This window comes from Sardina pilchardus, chromosome 9 (assembly GCF_963854185.1).
Source record: "Sardina pilchardus chromosome 9, fSarPil1.1, whole genome shotgun sequence".
Taxonomy (NCBI): domain Eukaryota; kingdom Metazoa; phylum Chordata; class Actinopteri; order Clupeiformes; family Clupeidae; genus Sardina; species Sardina pilchardus.
In genome coordinates this window covers 26,979,982-26,998,603 of record NC_085002.1, presented here as the reverse complement: position 1 = coordinate 26,998,603, position 18,622 = coordinate 26,979,982, and the positions used below count along the sequence as shown (strand labels likewise).

Genomic DNA, 18,622 nt, shown 5'->3' with positions numbered 1-18,622 from the left:
ATGATAACAAATGTATCTTCAGTAGGTTACTTGAAGTCTAGAGATATCAGCATGATTTTCCAGAGAGCTATGTAATTGAAGATGCCAGTGCATTCGTAAGTTTTAAAGTTTATGAAATGAGCAACAAAATCATGAGGACAGTTTTAATCTTTAAGGTTATGGCTAAAGTCTTTAATGACAACATTTATAAGTGATAACTTACATCAACATAACAAACAGGACAGAATATATAACAAACAGTAAGGAAGGGTAAGATAGAAAGAGACACCTAGAAAATTGACTTTATTTTGTGAATATCCGCGCTGCCTTCAACAATGTGATTTTCAATGCGCTTGTGGAGCTGATCCAGGTTGCACAACAGATGGTCATAGAGGGTCTGAGAGAGAGATAAAGAGAAAGAGAAAGAGAGAGAGAGAGAGAGACAGACAGACATTTCAACTTGCTGCAAATCAAATCACTTCACCTAAAGATTGTATCAAGTTGTTTTCCAAACAATTAAACAGAAACGTTTTTCTTTCTTTCTTAAATATCATAATTCAGTCAGAACCTTACAAATATATTATGTTAACAGGGTTCTGTCAAATTCACAACAGGTCTTTTTTAACTATTTATCTTCAATGATCATACAGTCAATGAATGTGACTTGGTGGCTTCTTATAATGAACAACACTGCGCCCTGGTGGCGAGGCAGAGGTAGTGCACGGTACCTGTGCCTTCTGGATCTCCTTGTTGCAGGTGTCCCTCATGCTCTGCATCTTGGCCCTGAGCTGCTGGGTCTCTCTCCTCAGGTCGTGGATCTCCTCCACCACCTCCTCACGCTTCTGATGGACCCGGTCGTACTCTCTGCAGCAAAGGGAGTGGGCAGGTCAAAACAAAGACACACAGACACACACACGCACTCACGTTTTATGACTGGCCTATCTAGCCAATTGTGTGGACCAGAAGTCATTGTAATTTGAGTAGATGAGGCCTCTGCCTTCATGCTGTTCAGCTGCCTCCAAAGTACATGGGGAAACAACAAAAAAACAACAACAAAACATCCTGCTGGCCCTGGCTTGTTCCTGCTCCGCTGATGGGGTATGTGTTTCCAGGGCAACAGTCCTTACCCCATGATGTTGCACAGGTGATGGAGTATGTGTTTCCAGGGCAACAGTCCTTCCTTACCCCACGATGTTGCGCAGGTGGTGGTCCTTCATCTCCTTCTTCTTCTGCCGGCGGATCTGCTGCTTGGACTCCTTGTCCTGCTTCATGGCCTGCGCCCGCCTCAGCTGGGCCTCCTCCACGCCCACCGCCTTCAGCTCCTTCAGGTGCTGCTCGTACTCAGAGGCCAACTGTTGGATCTGTACACACACACACACACACACACACACACACAGATTAAATTATGTAATTTTTGCCTTTAATGTGACAGGACTGTGAATAGCGAGACGAGAAGCAAGTGCGAGTGAAATGGACGTCCCGGACACAAACGCAGCATGGGCACTGCACTGATGTGGCGCACGCACACGCGCACGCACACACGCGCGCACACACGCGCGCGCGCACACACACACACACACACTTGTTTGCCCTGGCAAATACAGGTAGTTGACCTTTTGGACATTTTCTAAAGTGTCAAAAAAGGATTCAAGCCAATGCACTAAAGCAGCTTGAAGTCAAGTTGACAAGTCGACAAGTTAGGGTGTTTTCACACTTGGTCCCTTTCAGCCATCTAAACGAACTCAGATCGATGACTCAGCATTTTTTGCGCATATGTGAACACTCCAACCGTACCCAGACCCCTTTAAAACGAACCGAACTGAGACTACCTCAGGAGGTGGTCTCAGTACGGTTCGCTATAAAGTCCGCGGTACAGTTCGCCTAATCCAGGCATTGTGAACACAAAGCGCACCGGGTTCCCATTCGCCTTTTTGCACTGTGGTTTAACCTTCTCCGTTTGCCGTAGCTTGGTCACGTGACCGTCGCAGCCGGGACTCAGGATTCAGTCAAAGACCCTTCATTACTATCAAGATACTGCAACACAATACGTTACTATGGGAGCAAAACGGGACAGTAGTCACTATAAACTCTCTCTCTCTTAACATGATAAGAGCAGATAAACATAATTGTGTTTACAGTATTACTGTCTAAAATCATGCATGATACCAATGAATCATTCTATAGGACACGGACTGAATAATTTAATTAGTCTGTGAACCGAGCTAGCTAGCTAGCAAACGCCAGGAAATGGTCGAAAGTTGGGGCCTCTCGCTCCGCTTTAACCCTCTCTGATTCAGTGCAGTAGGGGTCTGAGAGCTCTAGAGGACCTGGTGTGAACAGAAAGAGGACTGAGGCCCCAACACAGCTTAACTGGACCAGGGAGAGAACCCAGTCCTCTTTCTCATAAACTCACAGTGTGAACACAAAAAGGACTGAGTTCTTTTTCTGTTGGTCCACTTTTTGGTCCACTTAAAGAGGACTGAGTTTGGTTCTTTTAAAGGGGACTAGGTGTGAAAACACCCTTAGTCACAAAATCACAATTATTCACACCAACAGCATGCAGTTACATTCTACATACATTCGCTTTGGACAAAGGCGTCTGCTAAGCAACATAACCGTAACAGTAACCATAAAATACAGTGTTTTTATGTACTCATTCACTCAACAATGTCACACACACACCCCCCCCCAACACACACACACACACCAGGTCAGCCCCTCACCTCCTCTTGCTGGTGGTGTGCCTTGGTCATGCTGCTCTGGAGGTCCTGCAGTAATTTGTACAGGAGCTGGATCTCCACTTTGCCCTGTTCCACTGCCGCAACACTGATCTGATACTCCACCAGCTTCTCATCTGCCAGCTCCTACACACACACACACACAGCCGTGACAATCACGCAACGGAAGTATTATTTCACTGACAACATATATTTAGGCAGAAGAAAAGCACATCGTCATTGCTGACGACTTCCTGAACTGAACAATTTGAATTTGTGAATTCATTTCTGTGAAGAATTGCATTCTAAAAATCATTCTAGACAAGATATTTTGAGGAAAATCTCAACCGTGCATAATGTACAGTTATGTGCACATTTTGACTCACAAACAAACACTTTTGCACATCAAATGAACACTGATCACCAGCAGCCTAGACCTCGGCTACGTACTTTAGAGTTTTTGATGGTTCTGATGTTTTCTTTCATCTTCATCATCTCGTTCTTCAGGTCCTCCGGCGACTCCACGATCTGGGACTTGAGCTTGCTGATGGCCTCTTTGAGCGCACTCACGTCCGTCTTCAGTTGGTTCTGTCCACAGAGGATGACAAAATGGCACGAGTGAGAACAGCAATACCATACTACCTTTTTTTTATTATTTGTGTGCAGCACTGATGTAGCCTGATTACCATCGACTTTCAAAGGCTCTGCGAGACTTTAGTCTGACCAACAGCCTGTGCTAACACGGTTTCTTGCCAGCGCTGGTTGACCCGCCTCCTTTAAGTGCCTCGATTTGCTACTGGTAGATGTCAGAAAGCGGATTGCCGAGTTTAAACCAATAACAACACTCTTTCCTCTGCCTTGAACACGCCTCTACCCAGAGCCGTTGGAGCTGCTCAAAGTTGATTGGTTCTCGACCAAAGGGGGCAGTTCCGCAGATTTCGGGAACTCAGAAATCCTTCTCAATGAGCAGTTGACCAGACCAGCAGCAAAAGCCTGAAGGCGTTGCGTCACTGGGAGGGTGTGCCAGGCTAGCACTGATGTACAGAACTAAGATTGAGATAACTGGCTAACGTACAGATAGGACTGAGAAAAGGCCTGGGGCCTCATTACAGAAACATCCTAACTCTGAAATCCTCTTATCCTAGTTTAGGACAGCATTTAGGATATTACTGAAACACGTTTCCTAACTATGCTGAAATTTAAAGGGATAATCCGGAGTGAAATGCACTTTAGATCAATTTTTCGGACTATTGGGAGTACATACGTTGAGTTGACACCAAAATCATGTCATTCGGATGTATTTTGAGAAAGTTCGAGTTCACCGTTTTTAGCCAAAACTCGTTAGCCTGGAAGTGACCGGGGCAGGTCCTTTCGCCACTACAAAACGCTATTTTTATACCTCTTCTACTGTTCCAAACAACACTACACTTACGTGGTAGTGAGTAGAGGGTCCCTAAAGCCAAACCGAAGTATCCCCACGTCTTTATGTGGTCGGATAGAGAGTCCAGAATGAATTTAATCGAGTACAGTACCTTCCGGAAATGTCGCGGCGGCAGCAGCGCAACGCTTCAACAACACTTTACTAACATTTCCGGAAAGGTACTGACTCGATTAAATTCATTCTGGACTCTCTATCCGACCACATAAAGACGTGTGGATACTTCGATTTGGCTTTAGGGACCCTCTACTCACTACCACGTAAGTGTAGTGTTGTTTGGAACAGTAGAAGAGGTATAAAAATAGCGTTTTGTAGTGGCGAAAGGACCTGCCCCGGTCACTTCCAGGCTAACGAGTTTTGGCTAAAAACGGTGAACTCGAACTTTTCTCAAAATACATCCGAATGACATGATTTTGGTGTCAACTCAACGTATGTACTCCCAATAGTCCGAAAAATTGATCTAAAGTGCATTTCACTCCGGATTATCCCTTTAAGTTAAGATAGGACAAGGAGTTAGAATGTTTTATTGTAATGAGGCCCCTGGTCCACATACACATTTGATACACAGCAGCTATGTAGAGAGTGTGTATTAATTTTGAAGACCAACCACTTTCTGCATCTGCTCATTATTTTCATTCTTTCCATCGCTGACTTCAGCCTTCAGGTTATTCTGATTGGGTGGGAGAGAGAGGAAAGAGGTTAGGCATATATAGGTAGCAGGAAGTCAAGACCGGAACGAACAGACTGGTATGACCAGGCTAGCAACTCTCCACTGACTTGGGAGATTGCCCAAGTAAACTTCTCTCGGGCAATCACATCGTGTATAGAGTCAGTAGATGGGCTGACCTGTGACCGTTAAGCATCCTGTTACTTGAAAACAAGAAGATTGTTGTAGATTCGTTGTAGCGCTATCCTATTGAGTGGAGTGGAGAGGGAATTTGAAAGACAACTGTTTATCCCACCCCTCCGATTCAGCCCTGGCGAGTGCCCAGACCCTACATCTTGATGTGGGTCTGGCTGGTCAGGCTATAAATAGACCACGTATGAGGTGCTTCTCAACATGCCTCCTCGATCCTCGAGGGGTATTCCCACTGATCTATAACTAACACTGGATAGACTATCCCATTGTTGCCGCCCCATCATTCTTTATCTAGATCAGTGAGGATCGAGGCCCGAGGAGCGAGGGAGGACGTAAAAAAGCCCAAATGAGAGGCACCCCATGGAACCAAAAAATGCCATGTGTGTGCGAACTCACCACTTCCTGATATGCCTGTGCGGTGTTCTCATGTAGTTCAGCCAGAGCTTTGTCCAGTTCTTTAGCTTCGGCCTGCTGTTCAGGGGGGATGGTCCTTCGTCAACAAAGGCAAGATATTTAAAATATCAATATTTGGTGTTATACTTCAAATAGTGAAGAACACCTTCCTAATTGTGCACAATAATATGAGGAACAATGCTGGTTGAATCAAGAAATTAAAATAATTAACTAAGCAATAATAAATATGTTCATATAATGTGACTATATATATATAAAATATAGTAATAATGGGGTATAAGGTAATATTTTGCCAATAGCACAATATATAACATAAATAAATAGACCGATAAATAGGTAAAGAAATGTATCAAAATTACGTCAATTCCTTTATTCTTCTCTCTGCATCCTTAATCCCCTGTGTGCAGGCTTTCTGCCTATCCATGTTCTCCCGCTGAAACAAAAGAGTGACAAAACATTTAGTCATTTAGTCATGCTGTATGTCGGCCATTTTCTTTTTCATGGACTGACATCAGACCTAGCAGAACGCTCCCTAATAAAGCAGCACTGTGCAGCAGACTGAGGCACCAAGTAAGGACTTACAAAGCTCTGCTGGTGGGCCGCAGTCACCTCCATCCTCTGTTTCCGGAAGTGGAGGAAATTCATGATGCCACTCATAACAGTGATGGTCTGCTTGACCCCTGCAGTGCAAAAAATAATAATGTGAAATACATTTATCACGGGGCGTTCAATGAAAATAGCCCATTAACTTTGGGTGGTGGTAGTGTGGTGGTAGTGTAGTGGCTAAGGAGCTGTGCCAGCGTGTAGTAGCCTGAAAGTTGTGGGTTCAATTCCCAGCTTCCAAAGCACTTGACCCAAAGTGGCTCCGGGGACAATGAAATCCCTTGTAATCTAGTTGACATTATGTAAGTGACTTTGAACAACAATATCTGATAACAGGGTATCTGCAGGAATCATGAAGATGAATTTACTACCCTTTACTACCTTTTTTACTACCACCAAAATAATTTTTACTACCAACACGACGCGGCCGCAAACTTACATTTCCCCATTTGGACTACCTAGTGTTACAAACCAATGTTACCAAATATGCTCCGCTCTACAATCTTTGAAAAATATGAAAAAGTCGCAAAATTTAGGCAGACCGCCTAAATATGCCTATAATACAGTATGTAGGCTATCATGATCATTTTGACAACAATGATGTAGAACCATGGATTTTCTCAGTTCATACCATGTTTTGTTTTAACTTAAACCAACATAAAGTTATAATTTTGACTACATAATTTAGTATAGGCCTACTTGATAACATATAGCCTGCCCCCTTACAGTCCTGTACAATATAGTGAACCATAGACCTAGATTGATATTGATGCTGATTGAAGAGGTTGCTTGAAGGTTGTGATATTTAAGTTCCAAAAAAAACCCAAATTGCACCACTCCCTCTCCTTCCAAAGTAGCCTAACATGTCCTACACCTCTCCTCCTAAAATAAATGGCAGGCCTACTGTTATTGCTACATCACTAGTTGTCCAAGTGCACACGTAAAGTAGATTAGACTGTGCCTTTAAATAGTCAACTTTTTTTCATCTATCAGCACAATGCTAGGCGACTGTAGGCCATTTCCACTAAGAAATCAGCTCAATATTATGTGCAAGACTGATGTTTACCAAGCATGCCAAAGTGTTAATATCTTAGCCCTATCGTCATACGTTTTCTCATAGTGAGATGGCTATCCCGAAAATGTGTTTTGAATGACATGGGGCGCACGGAGGTGAACGGCTGGACAAATGCGAAATGACAAGGTGTTAACTAAGCAATTTAGTAGACCTAAGGTAGACAGGTGTTGTGGCTAAAACAATGAAAACCAGTAGGCTAGTCTGTCACAGCTAACTTCAAGCACAGTAGCCTAGACTAATTTACACACACAGAAATTAAAAGTCAATATCAGCATCACGAGATTGCTGTCATTATCGGAAAATCCAGACACGTTAAACTGGACGCGAACGCGTGGCAAAGCCAACAACAAAAAAACAACGTCATAAATGATGTCTTTTTAAATAAATCATTTGACCTTTACCGTTTCATGGCTTCAGCTAAGAAACAAATAGTTCACCATACACATCGAACTTGCATCAAACATTCATCAACATGACTGCTTTCACTTTCAATGACATCCCTGGCGGTGTCGCTGAACGCTGACGGCTACTCCGTTGAGGTCCTGTAATCATCGCTACTTTATTTTTAAGCTAGAATTTTTATTTTTTTCCCCCGTTTTAAGTACAAATATTACGCAAACAGTGGAAACTCATATATGAAGGTGGTAAAAAATTTTTACTACCAAGTGAAATTACATTTACTACCTTTTACTACCTTTCAAGGGCCTTAATTTTGAATTTTTTTTTTACTACCTTTTACTACCTTTTACTACCCCGCGGGGACCCTGGATAAATGAATAAGTGTAAATGGTCAACAGAGATAAAGATGTACAGTGTGTGAAACAATTAAGCTACTTACGAGGAGTCAGCAGGTCACTGAGTGAAAAATCATAAACATGGCACATGGGCAGGAACTGGCGCCTGAAATGCAGAGAAACAAGTTTTTACACACTAGAAAAATGATGCACCAATATGGGAAAAACAAATGGTTAAATGAAAGATTGGATAAAAACTGTAACCAAAAACGAATTCATTCAGGAAAAGAATAGAACGCCTGTAACAGAATGGCTATAAATTAATAGTTGTATTGCCTAGTGTTAACACACAAAGGCACATAATCACAGAGAAACATCTCACATGCGCAAGAAGAGATTCATGATTGGGGCAGCCCCCTCATATAGTGAAGGATGCTGGATGTTTTCAGACAAAGGTGCCTGTTTGAAAAAAACACAAAAAGATGACAGTGTCACACCTAACTCTTTTGCATCCACACTCATCATGAATCATTAAACATTAAACATCAGACATTAAACCTTCAAATATTAACTAATTTAGGCAAAACACTAACCAGATACAGGGACTCTGGCTTGATGCGAAATACCAGTTGCAGCACCCTCATGTAAAGCCGCTGTATGACATCTGCCTGCAAAGACCATTGAACTCATAAATCACAATTATACCACTTAAGCCTACCTTACACTGACAGACTTCGACAAGATTTTGGAAAGATTCTTGAAAGATTGTAGTTTTTTAACTAATGCCCCTTGTTCAAGCTTTACTCAAAAGACCACAATCATTCAAGAATCTTTCCCAAATCTTGACAAAGTCTGCCAGTGTAAGGTAAGCTTTACCTGACCAAAAGAAATCATAAATAATGCCACAAGGGACAACCACAGTCCAATTAGAAAAGCAAAAATGCAAATGAGATGGCAAACATCAGAAAGGTCAGGCAGTCTCAGCTGGTCAAAGGAGACAAAGAATAACTATTGCTGCCATGAGACGTATTTGAGGGTTTGAACATTTGACTTACCTTGGGTGTTGGCGTGATATCACCTTTGACGAAATGTTTGGCCTCTTGACCAATAAGTACCTCTGCACGAAAGAACTGGACTAAGGCGTCCGCCTTGTAGACCGGGAATGTGTTTGCGCTGTCACACATCGTCTCTGTGAGGAAGCACATTTCAAAGAAGGCCAGTTCAGAGACAAGTAAGGCACCGGGTAGGATTAGAAGTTGGTAATAGCTTGTTTAAAGGTGTAACGTTTAGATAAAAGATGATATTACTGAAGGCAAAGAAGACAAAGGAGTATATAATAACAATGATCAGATGGCGCTGGGGTAACTTGATGAGAGCAGTGACATATTTCTATGAAGTTTGTAAATTATTCGATTGATGTTTTTATTAAATTCCTTGCAAGTGTGCATGCTTTGTCTGTGTTTTTTTCCATATTAAAATGAATAAATGTTAATAGAAAGAGCAGCAAGATTTTTCTGACAGGTTGAACATCATCAATACGTCAACAACACGCCTCTTCATGCAGAGGACTCAATCCCCATTTTGCACCCATAGACATGGGGTGCCTCTCAACATCTCTCCTCGATCCTCCAGGCTCGTTCCCCCTGATCTATAACTAACACTGGATAGACTATCCCATTGTTGCCGCCCCATCACTCTTTATGTAGATACCTGAGGATTAGGACCGAGGAAGGAAGGGAGGATGTATAAAGACGAATGAGAGGCACCCATGAACTACAACAAAGTATTTTGCTCCGCCTTAAAGGGATATTCCGCCATTTTTGGAAATACGCTCATTTTCCACCTTCCCTCGAGCAAAACTATCGATATTTACCTTGTTCCTGTTCATCCAGCCATTCTGTGAGTCTGGCGATACAACTTTTAGCTTCAGCCTAGCATAGATCATTGAATCGGATTAGACCATTAGCTTCTCGCCTGCTAGCTTCATGTTTAAAAGTGACTAAGATTTCTGGTAATTTTCCCATTTAAAACGTGTCTCCTCTCAAGTTAGAAAGTGCAATAAGACCAACTGAAAATGAAACCTGGCGTTTTTCTAGGCTGATTTGACATGGAACTACACTCTCATCTGGCGTAATAATCAAGGCAATTTGCAGCTACTGGCACTACTACTGCTTGTTGTCTATGGGGACTATTTTCAGATGCTGCGTAAGATATCACTGCGCCTATGGTACGTTTGCAAGTTGCCTTGATTATTACGCCAGATGAGAGTGTAGTTCCATGTCAAATCAGCCTAGAAAAACGCCAGGTTTCATTTTCAGTTGGTCTTATTGCACTTTCTAACTTGAGAGGAGACACGTTTTAAATGGAAAAATTACCAGAAATCTTAGTCACTTTTAAACATGAAGCTAGCAGGCGAGAAGCTAATGGTCTAATCCGATTCAATGATCTATGCTAGGCTGAAGCTAAAAGTTGTATCGCCAGACTCACAGAATGGCTGGATGAACGGGAACAAGGTAAATATCGATTGTTTAGCTCGAGGGGAGGTGGAAAATGAGCGTATTTCCAAAAATGGCGGAATATCCCTTTAACAATCTTTCTTTGGCCCAGACTGGTAGCCTAATTAAACCCTTCAGGACTGGGTCTTTCTAAGGCTCTATTTTTAGTCGACAGGAGGACTTGCAGGGGGAAAGGCGAGGCCCCCTGTGAGGGGGGTGAACGTGTAGCCTTTTGGGGAGGAGATGATGGATGTGTTTTTGAGGAATTTTCAAGTCTAATTGGGAAGGACCACCATAGATCTCTTTCAGGAGACTTCGAAAGAGCAACTGGAAGCTGTCCCAGGCACAGCAACTCTGAGTGAAATGGTGGTCCAAACAGTAAGCACAATGAAGCCATGATTACCACTGCCTCTTGCTAAACTAAGTCACTCTGCCTCAGCTCAGAAAGAGACTTTGCAGTCCTACAATATTGCCCTGTTGTTTCCCCAGCCCTGTCCCAGGTTCAACCTCTTGGTGCCATCGTCAATGCCTGGAGGACCCCGGTAACCAGCCTATTAAGTGGGGGTTGTTGTTCTCTTCTCACCCTAATAGTTGAAGTGTGCCACGTTTGCTCCAAGACACTTTTTAAAAACGCCTACACGGTACACAAGGAGCAGTTTCACCTGGACTAAAGTAGCTACAATCTCGGGGATGGAAGAGCACCAGGGCAAGTGGCCACTTGGTGCAGCAGGAACCAACATGCCAACTAGAGGGGCGACTGGCCCCTCGAAGTCTCCTGAAACCCAGAGGATTATTTCACCTATCCAGAGACTGTTTTTCTATATTTGAATAATTAAACATACTATGGTTCCTAACCCTGTGTGCCACTGAACCTTATTGAGGGTGTGGTTCACTCCTCTGGGCAGCCGACAATTGACGGGGACAGCAATAGCGCCCCCCAAACGGTGACAAAATCTCTCTGGAACCGAGGGTGAAAGTGATGTTAACGTTACTAACACGCAAACATGGTCAACTAGAAACAATAACTTTCGATAATTTGTCTAATTTACACTATTGGAAACAGGTTTGTAATAGTACTCCAGCTTGTTACAAATTGGCTAACGTTAAGTCATTTGCGAGGTTCGTGAAAGTAAACAAATGCCTAAAAACATCCATAAATCGACTCTGCACAAAACGCAGACAGAGTTAACTTTTAACTGTGACTACTATTGCACGTATTGAAGGTGCCTACTATTGCACATATCAGGGCCGACAGTTCAGTGTTAACAAGAACTAGCTGCTACAATAACAGAACAACTTCGCTAACACCCACAAGGATTTGTGTCGGTTATGCTAGCTTGAACTAGCTAATGATTGGGGTTAGCATAGAACCATAACATTTGGAATTAGTTGCCACCATCGTTTCAGCTTACCATCAGTCTCAACACAATTCGCCATTGTACAGGGATCTAAAATCTAACTGGCAATCATTCATTAAACACTGAACGCTTCAACAAGAACAGTTCATTACCTGCAGCCGATGGTCCACTGGAAGAAATAATTTTGATTTTTGGCGCCTCTGTCGTCACTTCCCACTTTCTTCTTCGATGGTATGATCCAATGGTATACACCCATTGTGGAATTATTACTTCTGACCCCTAGCGTTTGGTCGTGAGGGGGACTAGATTCAGACTGGGGGTACTCTGGGTGTATGGGCATAAAAAATAGTAATATCAGGCCTGATATATTTTTCACTCAATATCGACTACTCATATGGAATATTATCCAGTGATGGTAGTGTAGCCTATTTAGGTCAAATTGAAGACCACATGTTACGGAGGTACATCAGTCGAATTTCTCAATTTAGGCCATTGCATCACTCTTTAAAACATTTGTAGCCTAGTTAAAACTCGTTTAGTTCATTAACTTTTCATTTTTCACACTATTCGAAATTAAAATGGTGTTGTGTAGGATTAGACAAGCCCCAACCCCCAAATGTAATCCTGACCATCACCCAATTCCATATGATAGACATCACAAGTTTGTAGTGAGGCGATTGTTATTAAGCTTATGCAACACGGATATTTCTAGTGCAGCACATTTTCCTTATCAGGACGCCTAGGCAAATAATAACGATGAAATGGTCATAAAGGTAGGCCTATGGGAGCTTGTAACATATATTTAATTGATTGGAACTCGTGCCGTGACAAAGCAAAACCACTGACAAATGAGTAGGAAAAAAATCGTAGCCTCAATTTTTGAAAAGGGACAGGCACGGCGCTGGGATACCTAACAAATTGTGCTGTCATTCGTCCCTTCCGCGTTGGCAATTCCGCAGGTGCTGATTTATCCACGTCAGTTTTGCTTTTATAAACACAGAGCTAACCACCACTGAGACGGCACACATGCAATAGCCGTCGGACATACATCTCGTCAGAAATTCTACGAGCTTCTGCAAACATGTCATTGCTTGATTCTGATGACAGCTATGACTTCGTCTTCAAAATTGTTTTAGTCGGAGATGTCGGCGTCGGCAAAACTTGTGTAGTGCAACGATTCAAGACTGGGATCTTCATCGAAAGACAAGGCAACACTATTGGAGTTGACTTTACCATGAAGACTGTGGATATTCAAGGAAAAAGAGTCAAGGTTTGTGGATCTCAGTAATAAGCCCCTTGATCGCTCAAAATGTTGCCAAATACGCAACCTAGGCTAAGCAAGATCGAGAGATGATATCGAGACGACTGGAAACAATGTGTCTTTGTTTCTTAGAATCTTTATTATTAGCGTGTTACGCTCGAACTTTGTGTCCAGATTGAAATGCGAAGATTAGCCACATAGGAAGCACCAGATGAAGAAGGCTGCAGTAGGCTACATTGAATGTAGACATGCAGTGTAAATACACAGCCTAATTCTAAAGCTTGTATCTACACAGTAATGATAGATTATGCAGTTATTACGTCAGGGCGTTAGATTTGTAAATCCACAGAGCAATACAGGGTTTTGCAACTTTTTATTATTCTTCGTCCAAAGTGAAGACTGAACACTGACACTGGACTGTGAACCTTATCATATGACTTGAAATAGACAGCACTATTCCCTCATTGTATGTGACCGTGTTAAAGATATCAAAATGTAAAGTTAAGCTGTCATTCTAGGCCTATAGCCTACCTATTTGTTTGACCCTTGAGATGCAGACTTTGTCATGTGACGTCAGGCATCATGTGGTTTTTTTTTTTTCTTTTTTACTGAACTTTAGAAATATTTTCCCAATAAGTTCCAAAAATCTAACAACTGTTGTTGTAAACGTTGGGCAAATATGTAAACTCATTGTTACATGTTCATGCAACAGCTATTCTACATAATGGCTCCAAAATGGGGCCAGATATTTCACAGTTTGTTTACATGCACCTGTGTGTTTTTGGTGTTTTGGTCCTCATAAGCAGGGTGCCACTCTTGGTTTGATTGTGTTGAGTGTTCACGTTGAGCCCTGTTGCTGAGTCAGCTATTGTCAGCACTTTTTTTTCTCAACCAGGCCTGGCCTGGGTTAACAAGCTGGGTACCTCTGCTGCCAGCATGCCCTCTGCTACTGCTTTATCATATATTGTGGACAGGGTCGATTTCAATCAGTGTGAAATAAGTTCTGGTGTAGGTTCTGTGTGTGTTGATATGGTGTAGGCTATTCTCATACTTTATTATCACAAATTGTGCACACACACACACTCAGACACTCACACACACTCACACTCTCACTCACACACTCTCAGTTACGTTCACTGCCATTGCTCAACACATTATGACCCTGACCAATATGGATTCGAAGGTGTGTGTGTGTGAAGGTGTGATATGGTGCCAGGAGTGTGAGTGTGCTCTGTTTAAAGTAACGCTGAGACAACGTTGTGGCAACAGTTGCAGATCTGGGACACGGCGGGGCAGGAGCGATTCCGCACCATCACGCAAAGCTACTACCGCAGCACCAACGGTGCCATCATCACCTACGACATCACGAAGAGGGCCTCCTTCCTGTCCGTGCCCAAGTGGATGGAGGACGTGAAGAAATATGGCGGCTCCAACATCGTCCCACTGCTAGTCGGTGAGTGTCCCTGGGCAGGGTTAAAGCAGGCTAAATATGAACTGTGTGGAGGCGACAACGACCCAGCCTTTCCAAAAAGTCCTTGTGTGTCTTAATTTGGTCTTCATGGATCGTCTGTGCTTCCCTAATTACCTAAGTCTGAGACTTGTGCCACACAATGTTGTAATTGCTATTCATTTCACACTATGGTGACAGTCCTCAGCCTCTCTAGTATTTCTGTCAAATAATTCCAGAAGAAATTTATGTGAGAATGTTTGAGAAACACGGCCACTTAAGGCAAATGGAAGTGTTCATATGAGAGAAAGGAGAGAACACATTACACTCTGAACTGAAGGAGGTGATAATTAGTCTGTCCAGAAAAGTGACATAGTGTCATATCCAAAAATATGTCAATGTAATATCAATATTTTTAAAGCATGTCATTAACTCTGTCCTGCATGGTGTAGGTAACAAATCTGATTTGAGCGATGTGCGTGAAGTCCCATTCGAGGAGGCCCAGTCCATGGCTCACCAGTTGGACTTTATCAGCGCCATTGAGACCTCAGCCAAGGATTCTACTAATGTGGAAGAGGCCTTCAACAAAATGGCAGCTGAACTAATTCTCAGACACGGGGGTCCCATGTTCAATGAAAACGTGACTGACAGCTTCAAACTCAACAGCAAGGATGTGACTGCGGAAGGCTGGGGCTGCAGCTGTTGATGCCTGAAGACAGACACAGGGTTGATATTTTTTTCATTATCCGACTGGAACGTTTTTTTTTGCCAGTCTTTTAAGGCACACCATTCGAGTTTCTGTATGGAACTTTTTTCTTTTTTTCTTTGCTATTCTCCCAGGGACCAGTAGTTTTATATTTTAATTTATCAATAAATAGTTTTTACTATAGAGGCAGATTGATCACAGTCGGCCCTCAGAGGGAATTGTTTCACCTGGAAAAGCTCAGGAGAAGGATAGTTTCTAGACAGCAAGACGTTGCGTGTGGATCTTCAGCTCACAAACCCTGACCTGTGTTTGCAGGCGGTTTGGCATGGAACGAAAAGGTCTTTCAGAATGTTCTTAAGCAAGTTTGAATCACATGTCCGGTAATGGACTAGTCTGGCTATTGCATTCACATGTCTCATTTATTGAATGTTGCCCTCACAGTACTGGCAGTCAGAGTTGCTGAAGTGTAGCGACTGCTGCTGCTGCCTGAAGTAATGAAACATCTTCAAATGTTCCGTTTTCAACTACTTTTCTTGCATTTTATTTTGTTTCCGTAAAAAAGTAAATTGCCACAGCAAGGAGTACTGATAGAAGGTACAGTAGTGGTCACCGATATTGACAACAATTCTGATTGTTTAGTCTTTCGTAAACACTGACACAGGTAAACCATTACATAGGCTACACTATATTACTGACACACTCCAACGAAACTGGGCAAGATTTCGCTTCCTTTTTTCTTTTATCTTATATCATTTATGTTTTTGTGAGAGTGGGGTGGGGGGTGGGGGGTGGGGGGGTTGGTTTCAAATGTCTCGTATGGCGTGACCAATAATGGAAATTTTGACCAACTGGATTTTTTTACATCTCACAGAATGAACAGAAACAGGAAAGAACATAACATTATTGTTTATGATCAGTGAAACAAAAAAAGCCTGGCGATGGTGAGTCTCATTCTGTGGGTAATTCTGGGGGATGGGGGGGGGGCAGTTGAGTCCTTGGTTCTTTGGCCTTCTGATTGGTGGCCTTTTGGCTTCTGCTGCTGTGGCCAGGATGTGATGTCATAAAGGCCCCACATGTCGCTTGGCTGCAGGAGAGCAGAGAGCCCTCTGCACTTTGGTATTTGTGTGCCCCCTCCCCCCTTCCTTCCCCCCCTGAGGATAGAGGGAGAGAGGACTGTGTGTTTGGATCAGCTGGAGACCAGACATCTACACAGACAACACTACTGTGGTGTTGCTTTCTGAACCAATGCTGTGAAGCTCCCTTGCTGGGCTGTGTTGTTTTTGGAGTGTGAAGGAAAAAGCCTTTCAAATATTTTTTTTATATATATTTATAACTGGCATGTACATGTCAACTGCCACCTCTTACACACACACACACACACAGAGAGAGAAAGAGATCAAGATGATGGAATGATTTCCTCATATATTGCTTAGATGTGCAGTTGTCTATAATTTGTTGAGAAGAGGCGATTATGTGGTTTGAGTGGCATCTTCAAAGAAAAAAAAATAATGGATGTATACAAAGCCACTGAGTATGTGTATTCTGAAAGCTGAAAGTGCAACGAAGTTTGCCTGTGCACAGACAAGGACATATTATGTGCAGTCTCTGGACAAGTCCCCATTTTCTTCTAATAATTTGCAACATGGTTTGAGTAGAGTGACCAGATGTCCATTCTATCTCCACAGACAGTCCAATGTTTCAGTTCATGTATGTTGAAATGCTAGATATTCATTCAGATTTCCAATTTCCAAGGCGATAATATTTGACTGCATACTGTGAGTGTGTATATGTTGGGTTTTTTTCTTATTGAAGTACAAAACAAAAACATTATGGATTGAGATTGCCACATTGTGCATTGTAAAATAGTCTAGTGAATTTGATCATCTTAGATTTTTAGAGTCTTAGGATTTTAAGAAGGTAGGCTATGCGAGGGATGCATCAGCAGAGGTGTATTGTTACAAACTTCCCTTATGCTCATCTGATAGGACAGACCGCAGACAGCGATTATGCTTTGGTTGTCTTCAATCAAACTTGGTGTCATTTTTGTCGGGAGGCATTGTTGAAGCACTTTTTTTCTTCAGTGTTAACTTGAACCCATGTTGGAACTGCAGTGATCCATCTCCGGCCTTGAAAAGATTACCACACACAGTTCATTCATCATTCGTAGGTGAAAACCAACCTTATTGAGGTACCTCTGACATCACTACATATAGTTAATTATGTAGGTGCCAGAGTCAGGATTTTAGTGGATGATTTTAGCAAATTGGTATTATGGTAAAAGCACATATTATGGTACTGTAATTCAGGACTCAGTACAACTTCTGAATGTTTCCAGTGATCAGTGAGAGGGCCTTTGTGAATTATGGATTTTTATATTGACCTTCAAAGATTTGTACTCACTTTTATTAAGTTGGAAGAGAAAGGTGTCTAATTGAAAATGCCTTCTTACTACCTAGGGCAAATCTGTCTTTTGGATGCGATATACTAGGATGTGACCTTGGTTAAATGTATTTGAAGGTTGGTTCTAGAGGTTTTGAGTGCCTTAAAATAATTTTGATATAAATAGAAAACAATTACCGATAGCAATAGCCATAAGACATGTTACTATGCATTATATGATAATACTTTGACAAGTTATTGTTTTGAATTCTGTTTATAATCCTTTTATGTTTTTTGAGTAATTTGATGCTCCAAATGATCTGTTCATATTGAATAAAACATAATATAAATAATTGCCATGTTTGGAAACGTGGTGTGTCCTAGGATACTGTTCTAGCAATGACAAATGAGACAACACTCAGCATGCTGTGGAATGCTTTAGAATTCCTGAATTCTGGAATTTTTACACTGAAGTGATGAGCTTAACTGGATTAGGGGGAAAAGTGACAATGACTGATGAATAATACAATACAATGCATCATAATCAGATATGTTTGTCATTTTCTGTGCGAAAATGAAATGGACCAATAACAGAAAACAACCACACACATCTGAGTGATAACTCTTTTATTAACAATATCTGATTAAACATCTGGAAATGTTTTTTTTTTAAGAATAAATCTAAAGTTGTTAATAAAAATAAATACCTTCTACATGCATCTTTGTTTCAATGGTAGCACTTTCTTTTCTTTACCTTATATATTCGAAAAGAAGGTAAATATCGTTAAAGAAAAATTGATTTGTAATTGTACAAATGTTTTTCTTTATAAATATGTTATTGTGGGGAAATAAAATATCTAAACTTGTATACAATATATAATAATGTTACATGTTTCCCTAGAAAAACATGTCTGAAGTAAATATTTTACCTGCTTATCCCATAGGTAAGGCACTGCAAAAAGAAAGTGAGACCATTAACAGTTCACCCTCCCCCCTGCCCCTTCAACCATTTGGGCAGTAATACTGTTGACCTTTAACCTTAATATATTTTGTGCAATTTAGGATAGGAGACAATGGCACAAGTAACACAAACTGTGCATGATTGCAGATGCTGAACACAGTAGTTTTCCCACCCCTCTCCCACAAGCACACACAAA

At 41.8% G+C, this 18,622-nt stretch overlaps 2 protein-coding genes across 3 annotated transcripts; one reads left to right on the top strand and one right to left on the bottom strand.

Annotated features, from left to right (window-relative positions):
* Positions 1 to 147: 147 nt before the first annotated feature.
* Positions 148 to 11,943, bottom strand: nuf2 (UF2 component of NDC80 kinetochore complex). 2 transcript variants are annotated; one of them, XM_062545085.1, is made up of 14 exons: positions 11,825 to 11,943; positions 8,875 to 9,008; positions 8,413 to 8,487; positions 8,202 to 8,278; positions 7,924 to 7,985; positions 5,990 to 6,087; positions 5,767 to 5,840; positions 5,390 to 5,483; positions 4,742 to 4,804; positions 3,147 to 3,284; positions 2,703 to 2,843; positions 1,165 to 1,340; positions 708 to 843; positions 148 to 376 (listed from the first exon to the last, which is right to left on the bottom strand). In XM_062545085.1, the coding sequence occupies exons 2-14, from the start codon at positions 9,001 to 9,003 to the stop codon at positions 269 to 271; spliced, it is 1,371 nt and encodes a 456-aa protein (XP_062401069.1). In that variant the 5' UTR covers positions 9,004 to 9,008; positions 11,825 to 11,943; the 3' UTR covers positions 148 to 268. The 2 variants fall into 2 exon arrangements, with proteins under 2 accessions (XP_062401069.1, XP_062401067.1); XM_062545083.1 differs by having other exon boundaries at positions 11,727 to 11,827.
* Positions 11,944 to 12,606: 663 nt separating this feature from the next.
* On the top strand, positions 12,607 to 18,184 carry rab43 (RAB43, member RAS oncogene family). The gene is made up of 3 exons (XM_062544480.1): positions 12,607 to 12,942; positions 14,203 to 14,386; positions 14,833 to 18,184. Exons 1-3 carry the CDS (start codon positions 12,754 to 12,756, stop codon positions 15,084 to 15,086), a joined length of 627 nt encoding a protein of 208 aa, XP_062400464.1. The 5' UTR covers positions 12,607 to 12,753; the 3' UTR covers positions 15,087 to 18,184.
* Positions 18,185 to 18,622: the final 438 nt, after the last annotated feature.